This window comes from Engystomops pustulosus, chromosome 10 (genome assembly GCF_040894005.1).
Source record: "Engystomops pustulosus chromosome 10, aEngPut4.maternal, whole genome shotgun sequence".
NCBI classification, from domain to species: Eukaryota; Metazoa; Chordata; class Amphibia; order Anura; family Leptodactylidae; genus Engystomops; species Engystomops pustulosus.
In genome coordinates, this window is record NC_092420.1 from 2,982,567 (window position 1) to 3,007,882 (window position 25,316).

Here is a 25,316-nt window from a genome sequence, read left to right on the forward strand (position 1 = left end):
CTGGTAGGAGGTAGGTGCTGGGGATGGTGTGTGCTCTGAGTAGCTGCTGCTCTGTACACTGGTAGGAGGGAGGTGCTGGGGGTGGTGTGTGCTCTGAGTAGCTGCTGCTCTGTACACTGGTAGGAGGTAGGTGCTGGGGATGGTGTGTGCTTTGAGTAGCTGCTGCTCTGTACACTGGTAGGAGGTAGGTGCTGGGGATGGTGTGTGCTCTGAGTAGCTGCTGCTCTGTACACTGGTAGGAGGGAGGTGCTGGGGGTGGTGTGTGCTCTGAGTAGCTGCTGCTCTGTACACTGGTAGGAGGGAGGTGCTGGGGGTGGTGTGTGCTCTGAGTAGCTGCTGCTCTGTACACTGGTAGGAGGTAGGTGCTGGGGATGGTGTGTGCTCTGAGTAGCTGCTGCTCTGTACACTGGTAGGAGGGAGGTGCTGGGGATGGTGTGTGCTCTGAGTAGCTGCTGCTCTGTACACTGGTAGGAGGTAGGTGCTGGGGATGGTGTGTGCTCTGAGTAGCTGCTGCTCTGTACACTGGTAGGAGGTAGGTGCTGGGGATGGTGTGTGCTCTGAGTAGCTGCTGCTCTGTACACTGGTAGGAGGTAGGTGCTGGGGATGGTGTGTGCTCTGAGTAGCTGCTGCTCTGTACACTGGTAGGAGGAAGGTGCTGGGGGTGGTGTGTGCTCTGAGTAGCTGCTGCTCTGTACACTGGTAGGAGGGAGGTGCTGGGGGTGGTGTGTGCTCTGAGTAGCTGCTGCTCTGTACACTGGTAGGAGGGAGGTGCTGGGGATGGTGTGTGCTCTGAGTAGCTGCTGCTCTGTACACTGGTAGGAGGTAGGTGCTGGGGATGGTGTGTGCTTTGAGTAGCTGCTGCTCTGTACACTGGTAGGAGGTAGGTGCTGGGGATGGTGTGTGCTCTGAGTAGCTGCTGCTCTGTACACTGGTAGGAGGTAGGTGCTGGGGATGGTGTGTGCTCTGAGTAGCTGCTGCTCTGTACACTGGTAGGAGGAAGGTGCTGGGGGTGGTGTGTGCTCTGAGTAGCTGCTGCTCTGTACACTGGTAGGAGGGAGGTGCTGGGGGTGGTGTGTGCTCTGAGTAGCTGCTGCTCTGTACACTGGTAGGAGGTAGGTGCTGGGGATGGTGTGTGCTCTGAGTAGCTGCTGCTCTGTACACTGGTAGGAGGGAGGTGCTGGGGGTGGTGTGTGCTCTGAGTAGCTCCCGCTCTGCACACTTACAGCCACTGCTGATCCCCATCACCTATGATTAGGGACAAGATCATTTCCCAGTTTGTAGCCTCCTCACGGCCGGTGCCCTCCACAGCTGTCTGACTTCTGGCAGGGAGGGGGATTGTGTGACTCTGAGGCCCGTGGCTGGGGTCACAGTATCCCCCCTGGTAATATAGAATATGGTGCCCAGGTAAGTGGCGCAGTGGGGGATCAGACTTGCGGGGTGCCCTGGAGTGTGGGTGCAGTGATGAGGTCACTGTACACAATACATATGACCCGTGGCGCCTCCACGTGGATCTGATGAAACCTTGTATTTTTCGTGGTTCAGACAAAGGACAACCCCTGAGCTTACGCCCCTCGCCCCCTACCAGCGGGTGCAGTCTGTAGCCCGTACGCTCCTGCAGCTGGTGCCTGGATCTCTGCGGGGTCTATTCAGGTGAATGTAACATATTCTGCAATGAAAATCTGCAGCGTGTGAACAGACCCCAAGAACGAGTCACATCAGAACCTGCGGCCCCTTTAAATACCTACCTGACCTCAAGGTCCTCCCTGCTCCGCGCCAGAGGCCACGGGTTTGTATTGGCAGGAGACGCGCACTCTGTTTGTGAAGTAACCAGAACGTTTCGACAGATCTGATGCTACTTTGCCCTCTTCACTCCCCGTGCAACGTATAAAGTGGAACCCCGGGGGGAAGGTGCGAGGCTCTGCAGAACGTCTGTGCCCCGCACCATGGCCGCCTCGCCGCTCTGCGCAGTCCTGCTCATACTCAGCGTCTGGGGGGCTTCTCATGGAGGAGGTGAGTCACTCAATGTGCGGTCTGCAAGACGCCAAGTATAGAGGTAAAGGGCAGAGGCAGCGCCCCCCGGCTGTGGTGGGAAAAGGGGGAAAGCCGAAACATTGCGGGAGGTCCCCCTGTAATCACCACAACTGGGGAGCGCAGCCTATAGAGAGGGACATGGGTGAATAGAGGAAGGTAAGACACATCCAATGCTAACCGGAATAATCCGTTATGGTGATCCGGGTCCACACAGCCAGGGGGCCCGACCCCAAACCACAAATTTGAGAATGAAGTAGTGTACTTTACTCACAGAGCAGCGTTTCATTATCACATCTTCATCTATATATGAGATAGATGGATAGATACTGGAGATAGGAGATAGATGGATGGATAGATAGGAGATAGATGGATGGATGGATAGATAGGAGATGGATGGATAGATAGGAGATAGATGGATGGATAGATAGGAGATAGATGGATGGATAGATAGGAGATAGATGGATGGATAAATAGGAGATAGATGGATGGATAGATAGGAGATAGATGGATGGATAGGAGATAGATGGATGGATAGGAGATAGATGGATGGATAAATAGGAGATAGATGGATGGATAGGAGATAGATGGATGGATGGATAGATAGATAGGAGATGGATAGATAGATAGGAGATAGATGGATGGATAGATAGGAGATAGATGGATGGATAGATAGGAGAGAGATGGATGGATAGATAGATAGGAGATGGATGGATGGATAGATAGGAGATAGATGGATGGATAGATAGATAGGAGATAGATAGATAGATAGATAGGAGATAGATGGATGGATGGATAGGAGATAGATGGATGGATAGATAGATAGGAGATAGATAGATAGGAGATAGATAGGAGATAGATGGATGGATAGATAGGAGATAGATAGATAGGAGATAGATAGATAGATAGATAGGAGATAGATGGATGGATAGACAGATAGATGGATGGATAGATAGATAGGAGATAGATAGGAGATAGATAGATAGATAGATAGATAGGAGATAGATAGATACATAGATAGGAGATAGATGGATGGAAAGATAGATAGAGATGTGAGATATATTAGGATACCGGTAGATGACAGGTAGCAGGTGAATAGATATAAGATGTTCCTTCTTTCCCCTGATAGATGCGGTGAGTCCTCCTAAGCCTGCGGTTCCCTCCCGGCCCGGTAAGGAGATCCGGAGGATTTATCCTTGTGGTGTTATTATTCTTCTCTCTGTCTCGCAGCTTCTGATTTGTGCCAAATTCTCTTTTGTGACTCTTTGCCAATCCCCTCCAACTTCATCCAAATATCTCCAGATTTCTGACATGAATCCGGATCTGATCCTGATCTATGAAGTGCGACTTGGCAAAAAGTAAAAAACGCAGCTATTAACACTTCATGTGCCACACAAGTCTCTGATACACCTCATGGTCAGAAGACATGGAGGTGTCTGAAGCGTCTCCAAATATTGGGGCCAGATCCTGTGTAATGATAAATGTGCCCCGTGTCCAGCACTGGGGGGATTCATCAGGACGGGGTCTTAGCAGATTGAGTGCAAACTCCGCCATTTTGGATCTGCAGACCAGGTCAGGGCTGGTGGATCTCCACCGGCAGAGACGATCGTAAATGTGGAGATCCGGAGCCGCGGGGATATTCATGAAACCTGAGAGATAAGGCAGAAGGAATCTCCCCATTGCGTCTCCTCTTCTTCCTTGTTCGTGTCTCTTCTCTCTTCTTCTTCTTCCTTCTCTATTTTCCATTATTCTTATTCTTTGTTCTGTCTCTTCATCTTCTCCTCATTCTTTTCTCTTTCTTATTCCTTTCCTTTCCCCTGTTTTTCCTCTCAGGGGTGTAATTAGCAGAGCTCGGGGGTCCTTCCACTCAAAGGCCCCAAAACTATTTGGGTACCTGCACACGTAGTGTCTGACCGGCAGATATACATCCGCAGTGTAACAGAGAAGCAGTGAGGTGTATGGACGACGCCTTTCAGGGCACGACCTACCTACTTCCTCTTCGTCTTCCTCTCCTCCTCTCCTATATTCTGGGATGTTGCTGTGATATTCCTTGACCCTTCTTCCTACTCTTCTTCTCCATCCTCCTCCTCTTCTTCCTCCTCCTCTCCTGTATTCTGGGATGTTGCTGTGATATTCTAAGACCTCTCTCAGGCTCTTCTCCATCTTCCTCCTCTTCTTCCTCCTCCTCTTCTTCCTCCTCCTCTCCTGTATTCTGGGATGTTCCTGTGATATTCCATGATCCCCCAGTCTCCTCTTCTTCTCCTTCTTCCTCCTCCTCTTCTTCTCCTTCTTTCTCCTCTACTTCTTCCTCTTCTTCTTCTCCTTCTTCCTCCTCTTCTTCTCCTTCTTCCTCCTCTTCTTCTCCTTCTTCCTCCTCTACTTCTCCTTCTTCCTCCTCTCCTTCTTCTTCCTCTTCTTTCTTCTCCTTACATTTCCTCTCCTTCTCTCTTGTATTCTGGGATGTTGCTGTGATATTCCAAGACCTCTCTCAGACTCTTCTCCATCTTCCTCCTCCTCTTCTTCCTCTTCTTCCTCCTCCTCTCCTGTATTCTGGGATGTTGCTGTGATATTCCATAATCCCTCAGTCTCTTCATCTCCTTCTTCCTCTTCTTCCTCCTCCTCATCTTCCTCCTCCTCATCTTTCCTTTTTTCCTGTATTCTGGGATGTTGCTGTGATATTCCATAATCCCTCAGTCTCTTCTTCTCCTTCTTCCTCCTCCTCTCCTGTATTCTGGGATGTTCCTGTGATATTCCCAGATGCCTTGGTCACCTCTGTATCTCCTCCGCAGCTCCTAATGTGGCCCTGACCGGGATCGCTACTCAGTCCAGCACACATTCTTATTTTGGAAGCGCTCGGAACGCGAATGATGGATCACTGGCCGCCAATTATCTGCGGTCACAATGTTCTCATACGAAGAATGAGTCCGATCCCTGGTGGATGGTGAATCTCAAGGCCCCCTACAAGGTCATGTCTGTGGCCGTCACTAACCGCGTCCTGGAATGCTGCAGGGAACGCATCTTTGGTGCTGAGATCAGAGTAGGAAATGACGGAAAAGATGGAGGAAAGGCCAACCCCAGGTAGAGTCTTTTATCCAGTGGATACCCCCAAACCCATACATATAATCTCTCAGCATCCCCTGCTTGTTCAGTGTCCCATAGATCGAAGATCAAGCTTTAGTTACTTCCTACAGTCTTCCACCATTCCCTGCTTGTTCAGTGTCTGCACTGCTCTTGCTTGTGCTTGTCCTGATGCTACTGCAGAGAGCGCAGCGGTGGAGGCTCCCGCTTCAGCCCGTTGCCTTACATGATATGTAGAGGTCGCACATCTCCTGGATGAGTCGGATTCTTAAGTATTTCCAACTTTTCCGCCCTCTTCCAGATGTGGCGTCATCTCATCCATTGAATCCGGGGAGACTGTCTCCTTCTCGTGCCATGGAATGGTCGGCAAACACGTGTCAGTGGTGATCCCGGGACGGTCCGAACATATGGTCCTGTGTGAAGTCCAGGTCTTTGGACTTCCTGCTGATGATCCAGGTGCGTTATCTTATAAAAGAGGCGGAGAAAAAGCACCGAAATATCGGGATAATTCAGGCTCCTCAATGTTTTCTATTCCAGCGGAAGTAACTGTCCCGACCAGCCTGAAGACATCAAATGGAGGTAACGAGTCCAGGACAGCGCAGGATAGACAACACATAAGAGGGACCCATCCAGACCTTCCCTGGAGGGGCCCAAGGCTTTACATAGAGTGTGGGGCGTCCTGTACGGCTTTCATAGGACTGTAACGCGACTGGCTGCAGCAGGAGCTCCCCCACTGCTAAACGCCCAACCACAATAGTTCTAGATGTCCATATTCTTGTCCCATAGTTCTAGATGTCCATATTCTTGTCCCATAGTTCTAGATGTCCATATTCTTGTCCCATAGTTCTAGATGTCCATATTCTTGTCTAGCCCCATAGTTCTAGATGTCCATATTCTTGTCTAGCCCCATATTTCTAGATGTCCATATTCTTGTCCCATAGTTCTAGATGTCCATATTCTTGTCCCATAGTTCTAGATGTCCATATTCTTGTCCCATAGTTCTAGATGTCCATATTCTTGTCCCATAGTTCTAGATGTCCATATTCTTGTCCCATAGTTCTAGATGTCCATATTCTTGTCTAGTCCCATAGCTCTGTAGTTTCATATTCTTGTCCCAAAGTTCTAGATGTCCATATTCTTGTCTAGCTCCATAGTTCTAGATGTCCATATTCTTGTCCCATAGTTCTAGATGTCCATATTCTTGTCCCATAGTTCTAGATGTCCATATTCTTGTCCCATAGTTCTAGATGTCCATATTCTTGTCCAGTCCCATAGCTCTGTAGTTCCATATTCTAGTCCCAAAGTTCTAGATGTCCATATTCTTGTCTAGCTCCATAGTTCTAGATGTCCATATTCTTGTCCAGTCCCTTAGTTCTAGATGTCCATATTCTTGTCCCATAGTTCTAGATGTCCATATTCTTGTCCCATAGTTCTAGATGTCCATATTCTTGTCCAGTCCCATAGTTCTAGATGTCCATATTCTTGTCTAGTCCCATAGTTCTAGATGTCCATATTCTTGTCCCATAGTTCTAGATGTCCATATTCTTGTCCCATAGTTCTAGATGTCCATATTCTTGTCCAGTCCCATAGTTCTAGATGTCCATATTCTTGTCTAGTCCCATAGTTCTAGATGTCCATATTCTTGTCTAGCTCCATAGTTCTAGATGTCCATATTCTTGTCCCATAGTTCTAGATGTCCATATTCTTGTCCAGTCCCATAGCTCTGTAGTTCCATATTCTAGTCCCAAAGTTCTAGATGTCCATATTCTTGTCTAGCTCCATAGTTCTAGATGTCCATATTCTTGTCCAGTCTCTTAGTTCTAGATGTCCATATTCTTGTCCCATAGTTCTAGATGTCCATATTCTTGTCCCATAGTTCTAGATGTCCATATTCTTGTCCAGTCCCATAGTTCTAGATGTCCATATTCTTGTCTAGTCCCATAGTTCTAGATGTCCATATTCTTGTCCCATAGTTCTAGATGTCCATATTCTTGTCCCATAGTTCTAGATGTCCATATTCTTGTCCCATAGTTCTAGATGTCCATATTCTTGTCCAGTCCCATAGCTCTGTAGTTCCATATTCTTGTCCCAAAGTTCTAGATGTCCATATTCTTGTCCCATAGTTCTAGATGTCCATATTCTTGTCTAGTCCCATAGCTCTGTAGTTTCATATTCTTGTCCCAAAGTTCTAGATGTCCATATTCTTGTCTAGCTCCATAGTTCTAGATGTCCATATTCTTGTCCCATAGTTCTAGATGTCCATATTCTTGTCCCATAGTTCTAGATGTCCATATTCTTGTCCCATAGTTCTAGATGTCCATATTCTTGTCCAGTCCCATAGCTCTGTAGTTCCATATTCTAGTCCCAAAGTTCTAGATGTCCATATTCTTGTCTAGCTCCATAGTTCTAGATGTCCATATTCTTGTCCAGTCCCTTAGTTCTAGATGTCCATATTCTTGTCCCATAGTTCTAGATGTCCATATTCTTGTCCCATAGTTCTAGATGTCCATATTCTTGTCCAGTCCCATAGTTCTAGATGTCCATATTCTTGTCTAGTCCCATAGTTCTAGATGTCCATATTCTTGTCCCATAGTTCTAGATGTCCATATTCTTGTCCCATAGTTCTAGATGTCCATATTCTTGTCCAGTCCCATAGTTCTAGATGTCCATATTCTTGTCTAGTCCCATAGTTCTAGATGTCCATATTCTTGTCTAGCTCCATAGTTCTAGATGTCCATATTCTTGTCCCATAGTTCTAGATGTCCATATTCTTGTCCAGTCCCATAGCTCTGTAGTTCCATATTCTAGTCCCAAAGTTCTAGATGTCCATATTCTTGTCTAGCTCCATAGTTCTAGATGTCCATATTCTTGTCCAGTCTCTTAGTTCTAGATGTCCATATTCTTGTCCCATAGTTCTAGATGTCCATATTCTTGTCCCATAGTTCTAGATGTCCATATTCTTGTCCAGTCCCATAGTTCTAGATGTCCATATTCTTGTCTAGTCCCATAGTTCTAGATGTCCATATTCTTGTCCCATAGTTCTAGATGTCCATATTCTTGTCCCATAGTTCTAGATGTCCATATTCTTGTCCCATAGTTCTAGATGTCCATATTCTTGTCCAGTCCCATAGCTCTGTAGTTCCATATTCTTGTCCCAAAGTTCTAGATGTCCATATTCTTGTCTAGCTCCATAGTTCTAGATGTCCATATTCTTGTCCCATAGTTCTAGATGTCCATATTCTTGTCCCATAGTTCTAGATGTCCATATTCTTGTCCAGTCCCATAGCTCTGTAGTTCCATATTCTAGTCCCAAAGTTCTAGATGTCCATATTCTTGTCTAGCTCCATAGTTCTAGATGTCCATATTCTTGTCCAGTCCCTTAGTTCTAGATGTCCATATTCTTGTCCCATAGTTCTAGATGTCCATATTCTTGTCCCATAGTTCTAGATGTCCATATTCTTGTCCAGTCCCATAGTTCTAGATGTCCATATTCTTGTCTAGTCCCATAGTTCTAGATGTCCATATTCTTGTCCCATAGTTCTAGATGTCCATATTCTTGTCCCATAGTTCTAGATGTCCATATTCTTGTCCCATAGTTCTAGATGTCCATATTCTTGTCCCAAAGTTCTAGATGTCCATATTCTTGTCTAGCTCCATAGTTCTAGATGTCCATATTCTTGTCCAGTCCCTTAGTTCTAGATGTCCATATTCTTGTGTAGCCCCATAGTTCTAGATGTCCATATTCTTGTCTAGCTCCATAGTTCTAGATGTCCATATTCTTGTCCAGTCCCATAGTTCTAGATGTCCATATTCTTGTCTAGCTCCATAGTTCTAGATGTCCATATTCTTGTGTACCCCCATAGTTCTAGATGTCCATATTCTTGTGTAGCCCCATAGTTCTAGATGTCCATATTCTTGTCTAGCCCCATAGTTCTAGATGTCCATATTCTTGTCCAGTCCCATAGTTCTAGATGTCCATATTCTTGTCCAGTCCCATAGTTCTAGATGTCCATATTCTTGTGTAGCCCCATAGTTCTAGATGTCCATATTCTTGTGTAGCCCCATAGTTCTAGATGTCCATATTCTTGTGTAGCCCCATAGTTCTAGATGTCCATATTCTTGTGTAGCCCCATAGTTCTAGATGTCCATATTCTTGTCTAGCCCCATAGTTCTAGATGTCCATATTCTTGTCCAGTCCCATAGTTCTAGATGTCCATATTCTTGTCTAGCCCCATATTTCTAGATGTCCATATTCTTGTCTAGCCCCATAGTTCTAGATGTCCATATTCTTGTGTAGCCCCATAGTTCTAGATGTCCATATTCTTGTGTAGCCCCATAGTTCTAGATGTCCATATTCTTGTGTAGCCCCATAGTTCTAGATGTCCATATTCTTGTGTAGCCCCATAGTTCTAGATGTCCATATTCTTGTGTAGCCCCATAGTTCTAGATGTCCATATTCTTGTCTAGTCCCATAGTTCTAGATGTCCATATTCTTGTCTAGCTCCATAGTTCTAGATGTCCATATTCTTGTCCCATAGTTCTAGATGTCCATATTCTTGTCCAGTCCCATAGCTCTGTAGTTCCATATTCTAGTCCCAAAGTTCTAGATGTCCATATTCTTGTCTAGCTCCATAGTTCTAGATGTCCATATTCTTGTCCAGTCCCTTAGTTCTAGATGTCCATATTCTTGTCCCATAGTTCTAGATGTCCATATTCTTGTCCCATAGTTCTAGATGTCCATATTCTTGTCCAGTCCCATAGTTCTAGATGTCCATATTCTTGTCTAGTCCCATAGTTCTAGATGTCCATATTCTTGTCCCATAGTTCTAGATGTCCATATTCTTGTCCCATAGTTCTAGATGTCCATATTCTTGTCCAGTCCCATAGTTCTAGATGTCCATATTCTTGTCTAGTCCCATAGTTCTAGATGTCCATATTCTTGTACCATAGTTCTAGATGTCCATATTCTTGTCCCATAGTTCTAGATGTCCATATTCTTGTCCCAAAGTTCTAGATGTCCATATTCTTGTCTAGCTCCATAGTTCTAGATGTCCATATTCTTGTCCAGTCCCTTAGTTCTAGATGTCCATATTCTTGTCCCATAGTTCTAGATGTCCATATTCTTGTCCAGTCCCATAGTTCTAGATGTCCATATTCTTGTCCCATAGTTCTAGATGTCCATATTCTTGTGTACCCCCATAGTTCTAGATGTCCATATTCTTGTGTAGCCCCATAGTTCTAGATGTCCATATTCTTGTCTAGCCCCATAGTTCTAGATGTCCATATTCTTGTCCAGTCCCATAGTTCTAGATGTCCATATTCTTGTGTAGCCCCATAGTTCTAGATGTCCATATTCTTGTGTAGCCCCATAGTTCTAGATGTCCATATTCTTGTGTAGCCCCATAGTTCTAGATGTCCATATTCTTGTGTAGCCCCATAGTTCTAGATGTCCATATTCTTGTGTAGCCCCATAGTTCTAGATGTCCATATTCTTGTGTAGCCCCATAGTTCTAGATGTCCATATTCTTGTGTAGCCCCATAGTTCTAGATGTCCATATTCTTGTCTAGCCCCATAGTTCTAGATGTCCATATTCTTGTCTAGCCCCATAGTTCTAGATGTCCATATTCTTGTCTAGCCTCATAGTTCTAGATGTCCATATTCTTGTCCAGTCCCATAGTTCTAGATGTCCATATTCTTGTGTAGCCCCATAGTTCTAGATGTCCATATTCTTGTGTAGCCCCATAGTTCTAGATGTCCATATTCTTGTGTAGCCCCATAGTTCTAGATGTCCATATTCTTGTGTAGCCCCATAGTTCTAGATGTCCATATTCTTGTGTAGCCCCATAGTTCTAGATGTCCATATTCTTGTCCAGTCCCATAGTTCTAGATGTCCATATTCTTGTCTAGTCCCATAGTTCTAGATGTCCATATTCTTGTCTAGCTCCATAGTTCTAGATGTCCATATTCTTGTCCCATAGTTCTAGAAGTCCATATTCTTGTCCAGTCCCATAGCTCTGTAGTTCCATATTCTAGTCCCAAAGTTCTAGATGTCCATATTCTTGTCTAGCTCCATAGTTCTAGATGTCCATATTCTTGTCCAGTCCCTTAGTTCTAGATGTCCATATTCTTGTCCCATAGTTCTAGATGTCCATATTCTTGTCCCATAATTCTAGATGTCCATATTCTTGTCCCATAGCTCTAGATGTCCATATTCTTGTCCCATAGTTCTAGATGTCCATATTCTTGTCCCATAGTTCTAGATGTCCATATTCTTGTCCAGTCCCATAGCTCTGTAGTTCCATATTCTTGTCCCATAGTTCTAGATGTCCATATTCTTGTCCAGTCCCATAGCTCTGTAGTTCCATATTCTTGTCCCATAGTTCTAGATGTCCATATTCTTGTCCCATAATTCTAGATGTCCATATTCTTGTCCCATAGTTCTAGATGTCCATATTCTTGTCCCATAGTTCTAGATGTCCATATTCTTGTCCAGTCCCATAGTTCTAGATGTCCATATTCTTGTCTAGTCCCATAGTTCTAGATGTCCATATTCTTGTCTAGCTCCATAGTTCTAGATGTCCATATTCTTGTCCCATAGTTCTAGATGTCCATATTCTTGTCCAGTCCCATAGCTCTGTAGTTCCATATTCTAGTCCCAAAGTTCTAGATGTCCATATTCTTGTCTAGCTCCATAGTTCTAGATGTCCATATTCTTGTCCAGTCTCTTAGTTCTAGATGTCCATATTCTTGTCCCATAGTTCTAGATGTCCATATTCTTGTCCCATAGTTCTAGATGTCCATATTCTTGTCCAGTCCCATAGTTCTAGATGTCCATATTCTTGTCTAGTCCCATAGTTCTAGATGTCCATATTCTTGTCCCATAGTTCTAGATGTCCATATTCTTGTCCCATAGTTCTAGATGTCCATATTCTTGTCCCATAGTTCTAGATGTCCATATTCTTGTCCAGTCCCATAGCTCTGTAGTTCCATATTCTTGTCCCAAAGTTCTAGATGTCCATATTCTTGTCTAGCTCCATAGTTCTAGATGTCCATATTCTTGTCCCATAGTTCTAGATGTCCATATTCTTGTCCCATAGTTCTAGATGTCCATATTCTTGTCCAGTCCCATAGCTCTGTAGTTCCATATTCTAGTCCCAAAGTTCTAGATGTCCATATTCTTGTCTAGCTCCATAGTTCTAGATGTCCATATTCTTGTCCAGTCCCTTAGTTCTAGATGTCCATATTCTTGTCCCATAGTTCTAGATGTCCATATTCTTGTCCCATAGTTCTAGATGTCCATATTCTTGTCCAGTCCCATAGTTCTAGATGTCCATATTCTTGTCTAGTCCCATAGTTCTAGATGTCCATATTCTTGTCCCATAGTTCTAGATGTCCATATTCTTGTCCCATAGTTCTAGATGTCCATATTCTTGTCCCATAGTTCTAGATGTCCATATTCTTGTCCAGTCCCATAGCTCTGTAGTTCCATATTCTTGTCCCAAAGTTCTAGATGTCCATATTCTTGTCTAGCTCCATAGTTCTAGATGTCCATATTCTTGTCCAGTCCCTTAGTTCTAGATGTCCATATTCTTGTGTAGCCCCATAGTTCTAGATGTCCATATTCTTGTCTAGCTCCATAGTTCTAGATGTCCATATTCTTGTCCAGTCCCATAGTTCTAGATGTCCATATTCTTGTCTAGCTCCATAGTTCTAGATGTCCATATTCTTGTGTACCCCCATAGTTCTAGATGTCCATATTCTTGTGTAGCCCCATAGTTCTAGATGTCCATATTCTTGTCTAGCCCCATAGTTCTAGATGTCCATATTCTTGTCCAGTCCCATAGTTCTAGATGTCCATATTCTTGTCCAGTCCCATAGTTCTAGATGTCCATATTCTTGTGTAGCCCCATAGTTCTAGATGTCCATATTCTTGTGTAGCCCCATAGTTCTAGATGTCCATATTCTTGTGTAGCCCCATAGTTCTAGATGTCCATATTCTTGTGTAGCCCCATAGTTCTAGATGTCCATATTCTTGTCTAGCCCCATAGTTCTAGATGTCCATATTCTTGTCCAGTCCCATAGTTCTAGATGTCCATATTCTTGTCTAGCCCCATATTTCTAGATGTCCATATTCTTGTCTAGCCCCATAGTTCTAGATGTCCATATTCTTGTGTAGCCCCATAGTTCTAGATGTCCATATTCTTGTGTAGCCCCATAGTTCTAGATGTCCATATTCTTGTGTAGCCCCATAGTTCTAGATGTCCATATTCTTGTGTAGCCCCATAGTTCTAGATGTCCATATTCTTGTGTAGCCCCATAGTTCTAGATGTCCATATTCTTGTCTAGTCCCATAGTTCTAGATGTCCATATTCTTGTCTAGCTCCATAGTTCTAGATGTCCATATTCTTGTCCCATAGTTCTAGATGTCCATATTCTTGTCCAGTCCCATAGCTCTGTAGTTCCATATTCTAGTCCCAAAGTTCTAGATGTCCATATTCTTGTCTAGCTCCATAGTTCTAGATGTCCATATTCTTGTCCAGTCCCTTAGTTCTAGATGTCCATATTCTTGTCCCATAGTTCTAGATGTCCATATTCTTGTCCCATAGTTCTAGATGTCCATATTCTTGTCCAGTCCCATAGTTCTAGATGTCCATATTCTTGTCTAGTCCCATAGTTCTAGATGTCCATATTCTTGTCCCATAGTTCTAGATGTCCATATTCTTGTCCCATAGTTCTAGATGTCCATATTCTTGTCCAGTCCCATAGTTCTAGATGTCCATATTCTTGTCTAGTCCCATAGTTCTAGATGTCCATATTCTTGTCCCATAGTTCTAGATGTCCATATTCTTGTCCCATAGTTCTAGATGTCCATATTCTTGTCCCATAGTTCTAGATGTCCATATTCTTGTCCAGTCCCATAGCTCTGTAGTTCCATATTCTTGTCCCAAAGTTCTAGATGTCCATATTCTTGTCTAGCTCCATAGTTCTAGATGTCCATATTCTTGTCCAGTCCCTTAGTTCTAGATGTCCATATTCTTGTCCCATAGTTCTAGATGTCCATATTCTTGTCCAGTCCCATAGTTCTAGATGTCCATATTCTTGTCTAGCTCCATAGTTCTAGATGTCCATATTCTTGTGTACCCCCATAGTTCTAGATGTCCATATTCTTGTGTAGCCCCATAGTTCTAGATGTCCATATTCTTGTCTAGCCCCATAGTTCTAGATGTCCATATTCTTGTCCAGTCCCATAGTTCTAGATGTCCATATTCTTGTGTAGCCCCATAGTTCTAGATGTCCATATTCTTGTGTAGCCCCATAGTTCTAGATGTCCATATTCTTGTGTAGCCCCATAGTTCTAGATGTCCATATTCTTGTGTAGCCCCATAGTTCTAGATGTCCATATTCTTGTGTAGCCCCATAGTTCTAGATGTCCATATTCTTGTGTAGCCCCATAGTTCTAGATGTCCATATTCTTGTCTAGCCCCATAGTTCTAGATGTCCATATTCTTGTCTAGCCCCATAGTTCTAGATGTCCATATTCTTGTCTAGCCCCATAGTTCTAGATGTCCATATTCTTGTCTAGCCTCATAGTTCTAGATGTCCATATTCTTGTCCAGTCCCATAGTTCTAGATGTCCATATTCTTGTGTAGCCCCATAGTTCTAGATGTCCATATTCTTGTGTAGCCCCATAGTTCTAGATGTCCATATTCTTGTGTAGCCCCATAGTTCTAGATGTCCATATTCTTGTGTAGCCCCATAGTTCTAGATGTCCATATTCTTGTGTAGCCCCATAGTTCTAGATGTCCATATTCTTGTCCAGTCCCATAGTTCTAGATGTCCATATTCTTGTCTAGTCCCATAGTTCTAGATGTCCATATTCTTGTCTAGCTCCATAGTTCTAGATGTCCATATTCTTGTCCCATAGTTCTAGAAGTCCATATTCTTGTCCAGTCCCATAGCTCTGTAGTTCCATATTCTAGTCCCAAAGTTCTAGATGTCCATATTCTTGTCTAGCTCCATAGTTCTAGATGTCCATATTCTTGTCCAGTCCCTTAGTTCTAGATGTCCATATTCTTGTCCCATAGTTCTAGATGTCCATATTCTTGTCCCATAATTCTAGATGTCCATATTCTTGTCCCATAGCTCTAGATGTCCATATTCTTGTCCCATAGTTCTAGATGTCCATATTCTTGTCCCATAGTTCTAGATGTCCATATTCTTGTGTACCCCCATAGTTCTAGATGTCCATATTCTTGTGTAGCCCCATAGTTCTAGATGTCCATATTCTTGTCTAGCCCCATAGTTCTAGATGTCCATATTCTTGTCCAGTCCCATAGTTCTAGATGTCCATATTCTTGTGTAGCCCCATAGTTCTAGATGTCCATATTCTTGTGTAGCCCCATAGTTCTAGATGTCCATATTCTTGTGTAGCCCCATAGTTCTAGATGTCCATATTCTTGTGTAGCCCCATAGTTCTAGATGTCCATATTCTTGTGTAGCCCCATAGTTCTAGATGTCCATATTCTTGTGTAGCCCCATAGTTCTAGATGTCCATATTCTTGTCTAGCCCCATAGTTCTAGATGTCCATATTCTTGTCTAGCCCCATAGTTCTAGATGTCCATATTCTTGTCTAGCCCCATAGTTCTAGATGTCCATATTCTTGTCTAGCCTCATAGTTCTAGATGTCCATATTCTTGTCCAGTCCCATAGTTCTAGATGTCCATATTCTTGTGTAGCCCCATAGTTCTAGATGTCCATATTCTTGTGTAGCCCCATAGTTCTAGATGTCCATATTCTTGTGTAGCCCCATAGTTCTAGATGTCCATATTCTTGTGTAGCCCCATAGTTCTAGATGTCCATATTCTTGTGTAGCCCCATAGTTCTAGATGTCCATATTCTTGTGTAGCCCCATAGTTCTAGATGTCCATATTCTTGTGTAGCCCCATAGTTCTAGATGTCCATATTCTTGTGTAGCCCCATAGTTCTAGATGTCCATATTCTTGTGTAGCCCCATAGTTCTAGATGTCCATATTCTTGTCTAGCCCCATAGTTCTAGATGTCCATATTCTTGTCCAGTCCCATAGTTCTAGATGTCCATATTCTTGTGTAGCCCCATAGTTCTAGATGTCCATATTCTTGTGTAGCCCCATAGTTCTAGATGTCCATATTCTTGTGTAGCCCCATAGTTCTAGATGTCCATATTCTTGTGTAGCCCCATAGTTCTAGATGTCCATATTCTTGTGTAGCCCCATAGTTCTAGATGTCCATATTCTTGTGTAGCCCCATAGTTCTAGATGTCCATATTCTTGTGTAGCCCCATAGTTCTAGATGTCCATATTCTTGTCTAGCCCCATAGTTCTAGATGTCCATATTCTTGTCTAGCCCCATAGTTCTAGATGTCCATATTCTTGTCTAGCCCCATAGTTCTAGATGTCCATATTCTTGTCTAGCCCCATAGTTCTAGATGTCCATATTCTTGTCTAGCCCCATAGTTCTAGATGTCCATATTCTTGTCTAGCCCCATAGTTCTAGATGTCCATATTCTTGTGTAGCCCCATAGCTCTAGATGTCCATATTCTTGTCTAGCCCCATAGTTCTAGATGTCCATATTCTTGTCTAGCCCCATAGTTCTAGATGTCCATATTCTTGTATAGCCCCATAGTTCTAGATGTCCATATTCTTGTATAGCCCCATAGTTCTAGATGTCCATATTCTTGTGTAGCCCCATAGTTCTAGATGTCCATATTCTTGTCTAGCCCCATAGTTCTAGATGTCCATATTCTTGTGTAGCCCCATAGTTCTAGATGTCCATATTCTTGTGTAGCCCCATAGTTCTAGATGTCCATATTCTTGTCTAGCCCCATAGTTCTAGATGTCCATATTCTTGTATAGCCCCATAGTTCTAGATGTCCATATTCTTGTATAGCCCCATAGTTCTAGATGTCCATATTCTTGTGTAGCCCCATAGTTCTAGATGTCCATATTCTTGTCTAGCCCCATAGTTCTAGATGTCCATATTCTTGTGTAGCCCCATAGTTCTAGATGTCCATATTCTTGTGTAGCCCCATAGTTCTAGATGTCCATATTCTTGTGTAGCCCCATAGTTCTAGATGTCCATATTCTTGTGTAGCCCCATAGTTCTAGATGTCCATATTCTTGTGTAGCCCCATAGTTCTAGATGTACATATTCTTGTCTCGCCCCATAGTTCTAGATGTCCATATTCTTGTCTAGCCCCATAGTTCTAGATGTCCATATTCTTGTATAGCCCCATAGTTCTAGATGTCCATATTCTTGTGTAGCCCCATAGTTCTAGATGTCCATATTCTCGTCTAGCCCCATAGTTCTTTAGTTCCATAGTTTGTCTGGTTTATATAAGACCCTGAGGTTCCACCATGTGATGGTAGAGGACAGGACTGAGGGGATCTGTGGGACTGTTCTCTATTTGTTTTCTCTCCAATGTTACGTTCCGCAGCTCCGAACGTGGCTCGTCATGGCGTGGCGCGTCAGTCCAGCCTGTACAACATGTATGGCGAGGCGAAGAACGCCATAGACGGATCCCTGGACAGCAACTACCTGTACATCCAGTGCGCCGGCACCGCCGAGCAGAAGGACCCCTGGTGGATGGTCGATCTGAAGGCCAAGCACAAGGTCGACTCCGTCGCTGTCACAAACAGAGGAGACTGCTGCGGCTCCAGGATAAACGGGGCAGAGATCAAGGTTGGGAACTCAGAGGAGAATGGAGGCATCGATAACCCCGTGTAAGTAATGACAAGTCCCTATACTCCCTACAGACACCTCCATGTAGACAACACAACCCCAGAGCAGGGAGAGGCTACAAAATCAAGGCCTCATTCATCAAAGCCAATCAGAACTCAGCTTCCATGTTTCCCAAGCAGTTTAAAAAAAAAAGCTGAGCTCTGATTGGTTGCTGTGGGCAAAAAGGCCGAGTGACGTCCAATGTCAGGATCCATCAACAGCGCCAACTAATCCGAGAGTCAGAGGAGAGGAGGGACGCGCTCCAGATGTCTCCTCATTACTCTCCTCCTCCTCCTCCTCAGGTGCGGAGTCATCACATCCATGTACGAAGGACAAACACTTTCCTTTGAGTGTGGCGGCATGGAGGGGCAGTACGTGACCGTCACCATCCCCGGAGAGAAACGCACCCTCACCATAAGCGAGGTCCAAGTGTTCGGGCTCCCCAGTGATGACCACGGTAACATTATCCATCTATAATCTCCAATCTATTATCTATCTGAGAGATGTATAAGATAGTGATGAGCCCCTTCTTCTGTTTTTAGGAGACGACCAGACATCTGTAGATGGAGGAGGTAATTCATGTACAATACTGTACTTATATCCTCACATCCTGTATTATACCCAGAGCTGCACTCACTATCCTGCTGCTGGTGCAGTCACTGTGTACATACATGACATTACTTATCCTGTACTGATCCTGAGTTACATCCTGTATTATACCCCAGAGCTGCACTCACTGTTCTGCTGCTGGTGCAGTCACTGTGTACATACATGACATTACTTATCCTGTACTGATCCTGAGTTACATCCTGTATTATACCCCAGAGCTGCACTCACTATTCTGCTGCTGGTGCAGTCACTGTGTACATACATGACATTACTTATCCTGTACTGATCCTGAGTTACATCCTGTATTATACCCCAGAGCTGCACTCACTATTCTGCTGCTGGTGCAGTCACTGTGTACATACATGACATTACTTATCCTGTACTGATCCTGAGTTACATCCTGTATTATACCCCAGAGCTGCACTCACTATTCTGCTGCTGGTGCAGTCACTGTGTACATACATGACATTACTTATCCTGTACTGATCCTGAGTTACATCCTGTATTATACTCCAGAGCTGCACTCACTATTCTGCTGCTGGTGCAGTCACTGTACATACATGACATTACTTATCCGGTACTGATCCTGAGTTACATCCTGTACTATACTCCAGAGCTGCACTCACTATTCTGCTGCTGGTGCAGTCACTGTGTACATACATGACATTACTTATCCTGTACTGATCCTGAGTTACATCCTGTATTATACCCCAGAGCTGCACTCACTATTCTGCTGCTGGTGCAGTCACTGTGTACATACATGACATTACTTATCCTGTACTGATCCTGAGTTACATCCTGTATTATACCCAGAGCTGCACTCACTATTCTGCTGCTGGTGCAGTCACTGTGTACATACATGACATTACTTATCCTGTACTGATCCTGAGTTACATCCTGTATTATACCCCAGAGCTGCACTCACTATTCTGCTGCTGGTGCAGTCACTGTGTACATACATGACATTACTTATCCTGTACTGATCCTGAGTTACACCCTGTATTATACCCCAGAGCTGCACTCACTATTCTGCTGCTGGTGCAGTCACTGTGTACATACATGACATTACTTATCCTGTACTGATCCTGAGTTACATCCTGTATTATACCCCAGAGCTGCACTCACTATTCTGCTGCTGGTGCAGTCACTGTGTACATACATGACATTACTTATCCTGTACTGATCCTGAGTTACATCCTGTATTATACCCCAGAGCTGCACTCACTATTCTGCTGCTGGTGCAGTCACTGTGTACATACATGACATTACTTATCCTGTACTGATCCTGAGTTACATCCTGTATTATACCCCAGAGCTGCACTCACTATTCTGCTGCTGGTGCAGTCACTGTGTACATGCATGACATTACTTATCCTGACCTGATCCTGAGTTACATCCTGTATTATACCCCAGAGCTGCACTCACTATTCTGCTGCTGGTGCAGTCACTGTGTACATACATGACATTACTTATCCTGTACTGATCCTGAGTTACATCCTGTATTATACCCCAGAGCTGCACTCACTATTCTGCTGCTGGTGCAGTCACTGTGTACATGCATGACATTACTTATCCTGTACTGATCCTGAGTTACATCCTGTATTATACCCCAGAGCTGCACTCACTATTCTGCTGCTGGTGCAGTCACTGTGTACATACATGACATTACTTATCCTGTACTGATCCTGAGTTACACCCTGTATTATACCCCAGAGCTGCACTCACTATTCTGCTGCTGGTGCAGTCACTGTGTACATACATGACATTACTTATCCTGTACTGATCCTGAGTTACATCCTGTATTATACCCCAGAGCTGCACTCACTATTCTGCTGCTGGTGCAGTCACTGTGTACATACATGACATTACTTATCCTGTACTGATCCTGAGTTACATCCTGTATTATACCCCAGAGCTGCACTCACTATTCTGCTGCTGGTGCAGTCACTGTGTACATACATGACATTACTTATCCTGTACTGATCCTGAGTTACATCCTGTATTATACCCCAGAGCTGCACTCACTATTCTGCTGCTGGTGCAGTCACTGTGTACATGCATGACATTACTTATCCTGTACTGATCCTGAGTTACATCCTGTATTATACCCCAGAGCTGCACTCACTATTCTGCTGCTGGTGCAGTCACTGTGTACATACATGACATTACTTATCCTGTACTGATCCTGAGTTACACCCTGTATTATACCCCAGAGCTGCACTCACTATTCTGCTGCTGGTGCAGTCACTGTGTACATACATGACATTACTTATCCTGTACTGATCCTGAGTTACATCCTGTATTATACCCCAGAGCTGCACTCACTATTCTGCTGCTGGTGCAGTCACTGTGTACATACATGACATTACTTATCCTGTACTGATCCTGAGTTACATCCTGTATTATACCCCAGAGCTGCACTCACTATTTTGCTGCTGGTGCAGTCACTGTGTACATACATGACATTACTTATCCTGTACTGATCCTGAGTTACATCCTGTATTATACTGCAGAGCTGCACTCACTATTCTGCTGCTGGTGCAGTCACTGTGTACATACATGACATTACTTATCCTGTACTGATCCTGAGTTACATCCTGTATTATACTCCAGAGCTGCACTCACTATTCTGCTGCTGGTGCAGTCACTGTGTACATACATGACATTACTTATCCTGTACTGATCCTGAGTTACATCCTGTATTATACCCCAGAGCTGCACTCACTATTCTGCTGCTGGTGCAGTCACTGTGTACATACATGACATTACTTATCCTGTACTGATCCTGAGTTACATCCTGTATTATACTCCAGAGCTGCACTCACTACATTTCTTTTTTCTCACAGATGATTCTGGCTTGGATCTCCCCTCCCTTGATGATATATGTAAGTGATACTTTGTATCTGTATAGTATATATAGTTGTGTCTATGTACATGAAGTCCCGTCCTGTTTTATTGCTGCCGTTCTGTGTATTCACTGTTCAGCTACATGTGACAATTACTGGGTGACCACCAGGAGTTTATCTCATGACTCTCCCTCTTTTCTCCTTACAGTTGGTTTTATCTGGGGTCTCACTGATGAAGGTAAGTGTTGGATCTTCCACTTTGCAGCACATGTCCAAACCTGCTTTACTGCAGGGGGTGGTACTTATGGAGGCCCCACCCCTTTGAAAATGTTTTTACTTTATAACTTTTTTGTCTTTTAGATGATGAAAAAAAAGAAGAACAGGAATATGATGGTAGGTTCCTCCATGGAGGGTCCGCTGGGTGTGGCTGTGACAGGGGGCGGGGCTCTGACATCATGTCCGTTTTTTCATAACTGAATAATGATGATGACAGATGATGTCATCACGATGTCGCCTCCCACCGATCCCGCCTTAAAGCACCTTGTGTCTCATCTTAGGCGATGACTTGGCCTTCAGAGGGATCACGTCCCAGTCCAGCACCTATGATAAGTTTGGAAGTTCGGAAAACGCCATTGACGGCTACACCAGCACCACGTACATGGCCGGACATTGCTCGCACACCGACCTGGACGTGGAGCCCTGGTGGAGGGTGGACCTCCTAAACGTCTACAACATCACCAAGGTGAAGATCAGAAATCGAGGCGATTGCTGCCACGAGAGGATCAACGAGGCGGAGATTAGGATCGGGAACTCTCCGGAGAACGGCGGAACACGGAATCCCAGGTGAAGGAATTGTCCTGGAGGAAGAGGAAAGGAAACAGAGAAATATCGGAATAATCTGACTCTCCTGTTACTGTAGGTGCACAAAGATTGAATCCCTGGGACTCGGGAAGGAGGAGGAGTATGAGTGCAACATGGTGGGACGCTACGTCACCGTCACCATCCCGGACAGAGCCGGCTACCTGACCCTGTGCGGAGTGAAGGTCTACGGCACATTTATCTCCATAGAATACCCAGGTAAGTAACAGCCTAGGAGCTATCACATACAGATTATACACCACCACTAGGGGGAGCTCACTACATACACATTATACACCACCACTAGGGGGAGATCACTACATACACATTATACACCACCACTAGGAGGAGATCCCTACATACACATTATACACCACCACTAGGGGGAGCTCACTACATACACATTATACACCACCACTAGGGGGAGCTCACTACATACACATTATACACCACCACTAGGGGGAGCTCACTACATACACATTATACACCACCACTAGGGGGAGATCACTACATACACATTATACACCACCACTAGGGGGAGCTCACTACATACAGATTATACACCACCACTAGGAGGAGATCACTACATACAGATTATACACCACCACTAGGAGGAGATCACTACATACACATTATACACCACCACTAGGGGGAGATCACTACATACACATTATACACCACCACTAGGAGGAGATCACTACATACACATTATACACCACCACTAGGGGGAGATCACTACATACAGATTATACACCACCACTAGGGGGAGCTCACTACATACAGATTATACACCACCACTACGAGGAGATCACTACATACACATTATACACCACCACTAGGAGGAGATCACTGCATACAGATTACACACCACCACTAGGGGGAGCTCACTACATACACATTATACACCACCACTAGGGGGAGATCACTACATACACATTATACACCACCACTAGGGGGAGATCACTACATACACATTATACACCACCACTAGGGGGAGCTCACTGCATACAGATTATACACCACCACTAGGGGGAGATCACTACATACAGATTATACACCACCACTAGGAGGAGATCACTGCATACAGATTATACACCACCACTAGGAGGAGATCACTACATACACATTATACACCACCACTAGGAGGAGATCACTACATACAGATTATACACCACAACTTGGGGGAGATCACTACATACACACTATACACCACCACTAGGAGAAGATCACTACATACACATTATACACAACCACTAGGAGGAGATCACTACATACAGATTATACATCACCACTAGGGGGAGATCACTACATACACATTATACACCACCACTAGGGGGAGATCACTACATATACATTATACACCACCACTAGGAGGAGATCACTACATACAGATTATACACCACCACTAGGAGGAGATCACTACATACAGATTATACACCACCACTAGGGGGAGATCACTACATACACATTATACACCACCACAAGGAGAAGATCACTACATACACATTATACACCACCACTAGGAGGAGATCACTACATACACATTATACACCACCACTAGGGGGAGATCACTACATACACATTATACACCACCACTAGGAGGAGATCACTACATACAGATTATACACCACCACTAGGGGGAGCTCACTACATACACATTATAGACCACCACTAGGAGGAGATCAATACATACACATTATACACCACCACTAGGGGGAGCTCACTACATACAGATTATACACCACCACTAGTGGGAGATCACTACATACAGATTATACACCACCACTAGGAGGAGATCACTACATACAAATTATACACCACCACTAGGGGGAGCTCACTACATACAGATTATACACCACCACTAGGGGGAGATCACTACATACAGATTATACACCACCACTAGGGGGAGATGACTACATACACATTATACACCACCACTAGGAGGAGATCACTAAATACAAATTATACACCACCACTAGGAGGCGATCACTACATACAGATTATACACCACCACTAGGAGGAGATCACTACATACAGATTATACACCACCACTACGGGGAGCTCACTACATACAGATTATACACCACCACTAGGGGGAGATCACTACATACAGATTATACACCACCACTAGGAGGAGATCACTACATACAGATTATACACCACCACTAGGGGGAGATCACTACATACAGATTATACACCACCAGTAGGAGGAGCTCACTACATACACATTATACACCACCACTAGGGGGAGATCACTACATACAGATTATACACCACCACTAGGGGGAGATCACTACATACTGATTATACACCACCACTAGGAGGCGATCACTACATACAGATTATACACCACCACTAGGGGGAGATCACTACATACACATTATACACCACCACTAGGAGGAGATCACTACATACACATTATACATCACCACTAGGAGGAGATCACTACATACACATTATACACCACCACTAGGAGGAGATCACTACATACACATTATACACCACCACTAGGAGGAGATCACTACATACACATTATACACCACCACTAGGAGGAGATCACTACATACACATTATACATCACCACTAGGGGGAGCTCACTACATACATATTATACACCACCACTAGGGGGAGACCACTACATACACATTATACACCACCACTAGGGGGAGGTCACTACATACACATTATACACCACCACTAGGGGGAAATCACTACATACACATTATACACCACCACTAGGGGGAGCTCACTACATACACATTATACACCACCACTAGGGGGAGGTCACTACATACACATTATACATCACCACTAGGGGGAGATCACTACATACAGATTATACACCACCACTAGGGGGAGATCACTACATACACATTATACACCACCACTAGGGGGAGATCACTACATACACATTATACACCATCACTAGGGGGAGATCACTACATACACATTATACACCACCACTAGGAGGAGATCACTACATACAGATTATACACCACCACTAGGAGGGGATCACTACATACACATTATACACCACCACTAGGAGGAGATCACTACATACAGATTATACACCACCACTAGGGGGAGATCACTACATACAGATTATACACCACCACTAGGAGGTAATCACTACATAC

The 25,316-nt window shown here is 44.1% G+C and overlaps 1 protein-coding gene across 1 annotated transcript in view; it reads left to right on the forward strand.

Moving 5' to 3' along the window:
* Window positions 1–1,850: 1,850 nt before the first annotated feature.
* Window positions 1,851–25,316, forward strand: part of LOC140105204 (uncharacterized) — a 44,694-nt gene continuing 21,228 nt past the window's right edge. The window contains exons 1-13 of the mRNA XM_072129160.1: window positions 1,851–2,010; window positions 3,158–3,199; window positions 4,818–5,106; window positions 5,408–5,562; window positions 5,644–5,685; window positions 17,583–17,868; window positions 18,169–18,323; window positions 18,409–18,438; window positions 21,322–21,360; window positions 21,530–21,559; window positions 21,682–21,714; window positions 21,879–22,164; window positions 22,241–22,398. Of these exons, the coding sequence (XP_071985261.1) occupies window positions 1,944–2,010; window positions 3,158–3,199; window positions 4,818–5,106; window positions 5,408–5,562; window positions 5,644–5,685; window positions 17,583–17,868; window positions 18,169–18,323; window positions 18,409–18,438; window positions 21,322–21,360; window positions 21,530–21,559; window positions 21,682–21,714; window positions 21,879–22,164; window positions 22,241–22,398 (1,612 nt within the window). The 5' untranslated portion in view covers window positions 1,851–1,943. The remainder of the gene's footprint in view (window positions 2,011–3,157; window positions 3,200–4,817; window positions 5,107–5,407; window positions 5,563–5,643; window positions 5,686–17,582; window positions 17,869–18,168; window positions 18,324–18,408; window positions 18,439–21,321; window positions 21,361–21,529; window positions 21,560–21,681; window positions 21,715–21,878; window positions 22,165–22,240; window positions 22,399–25,316) is intronic.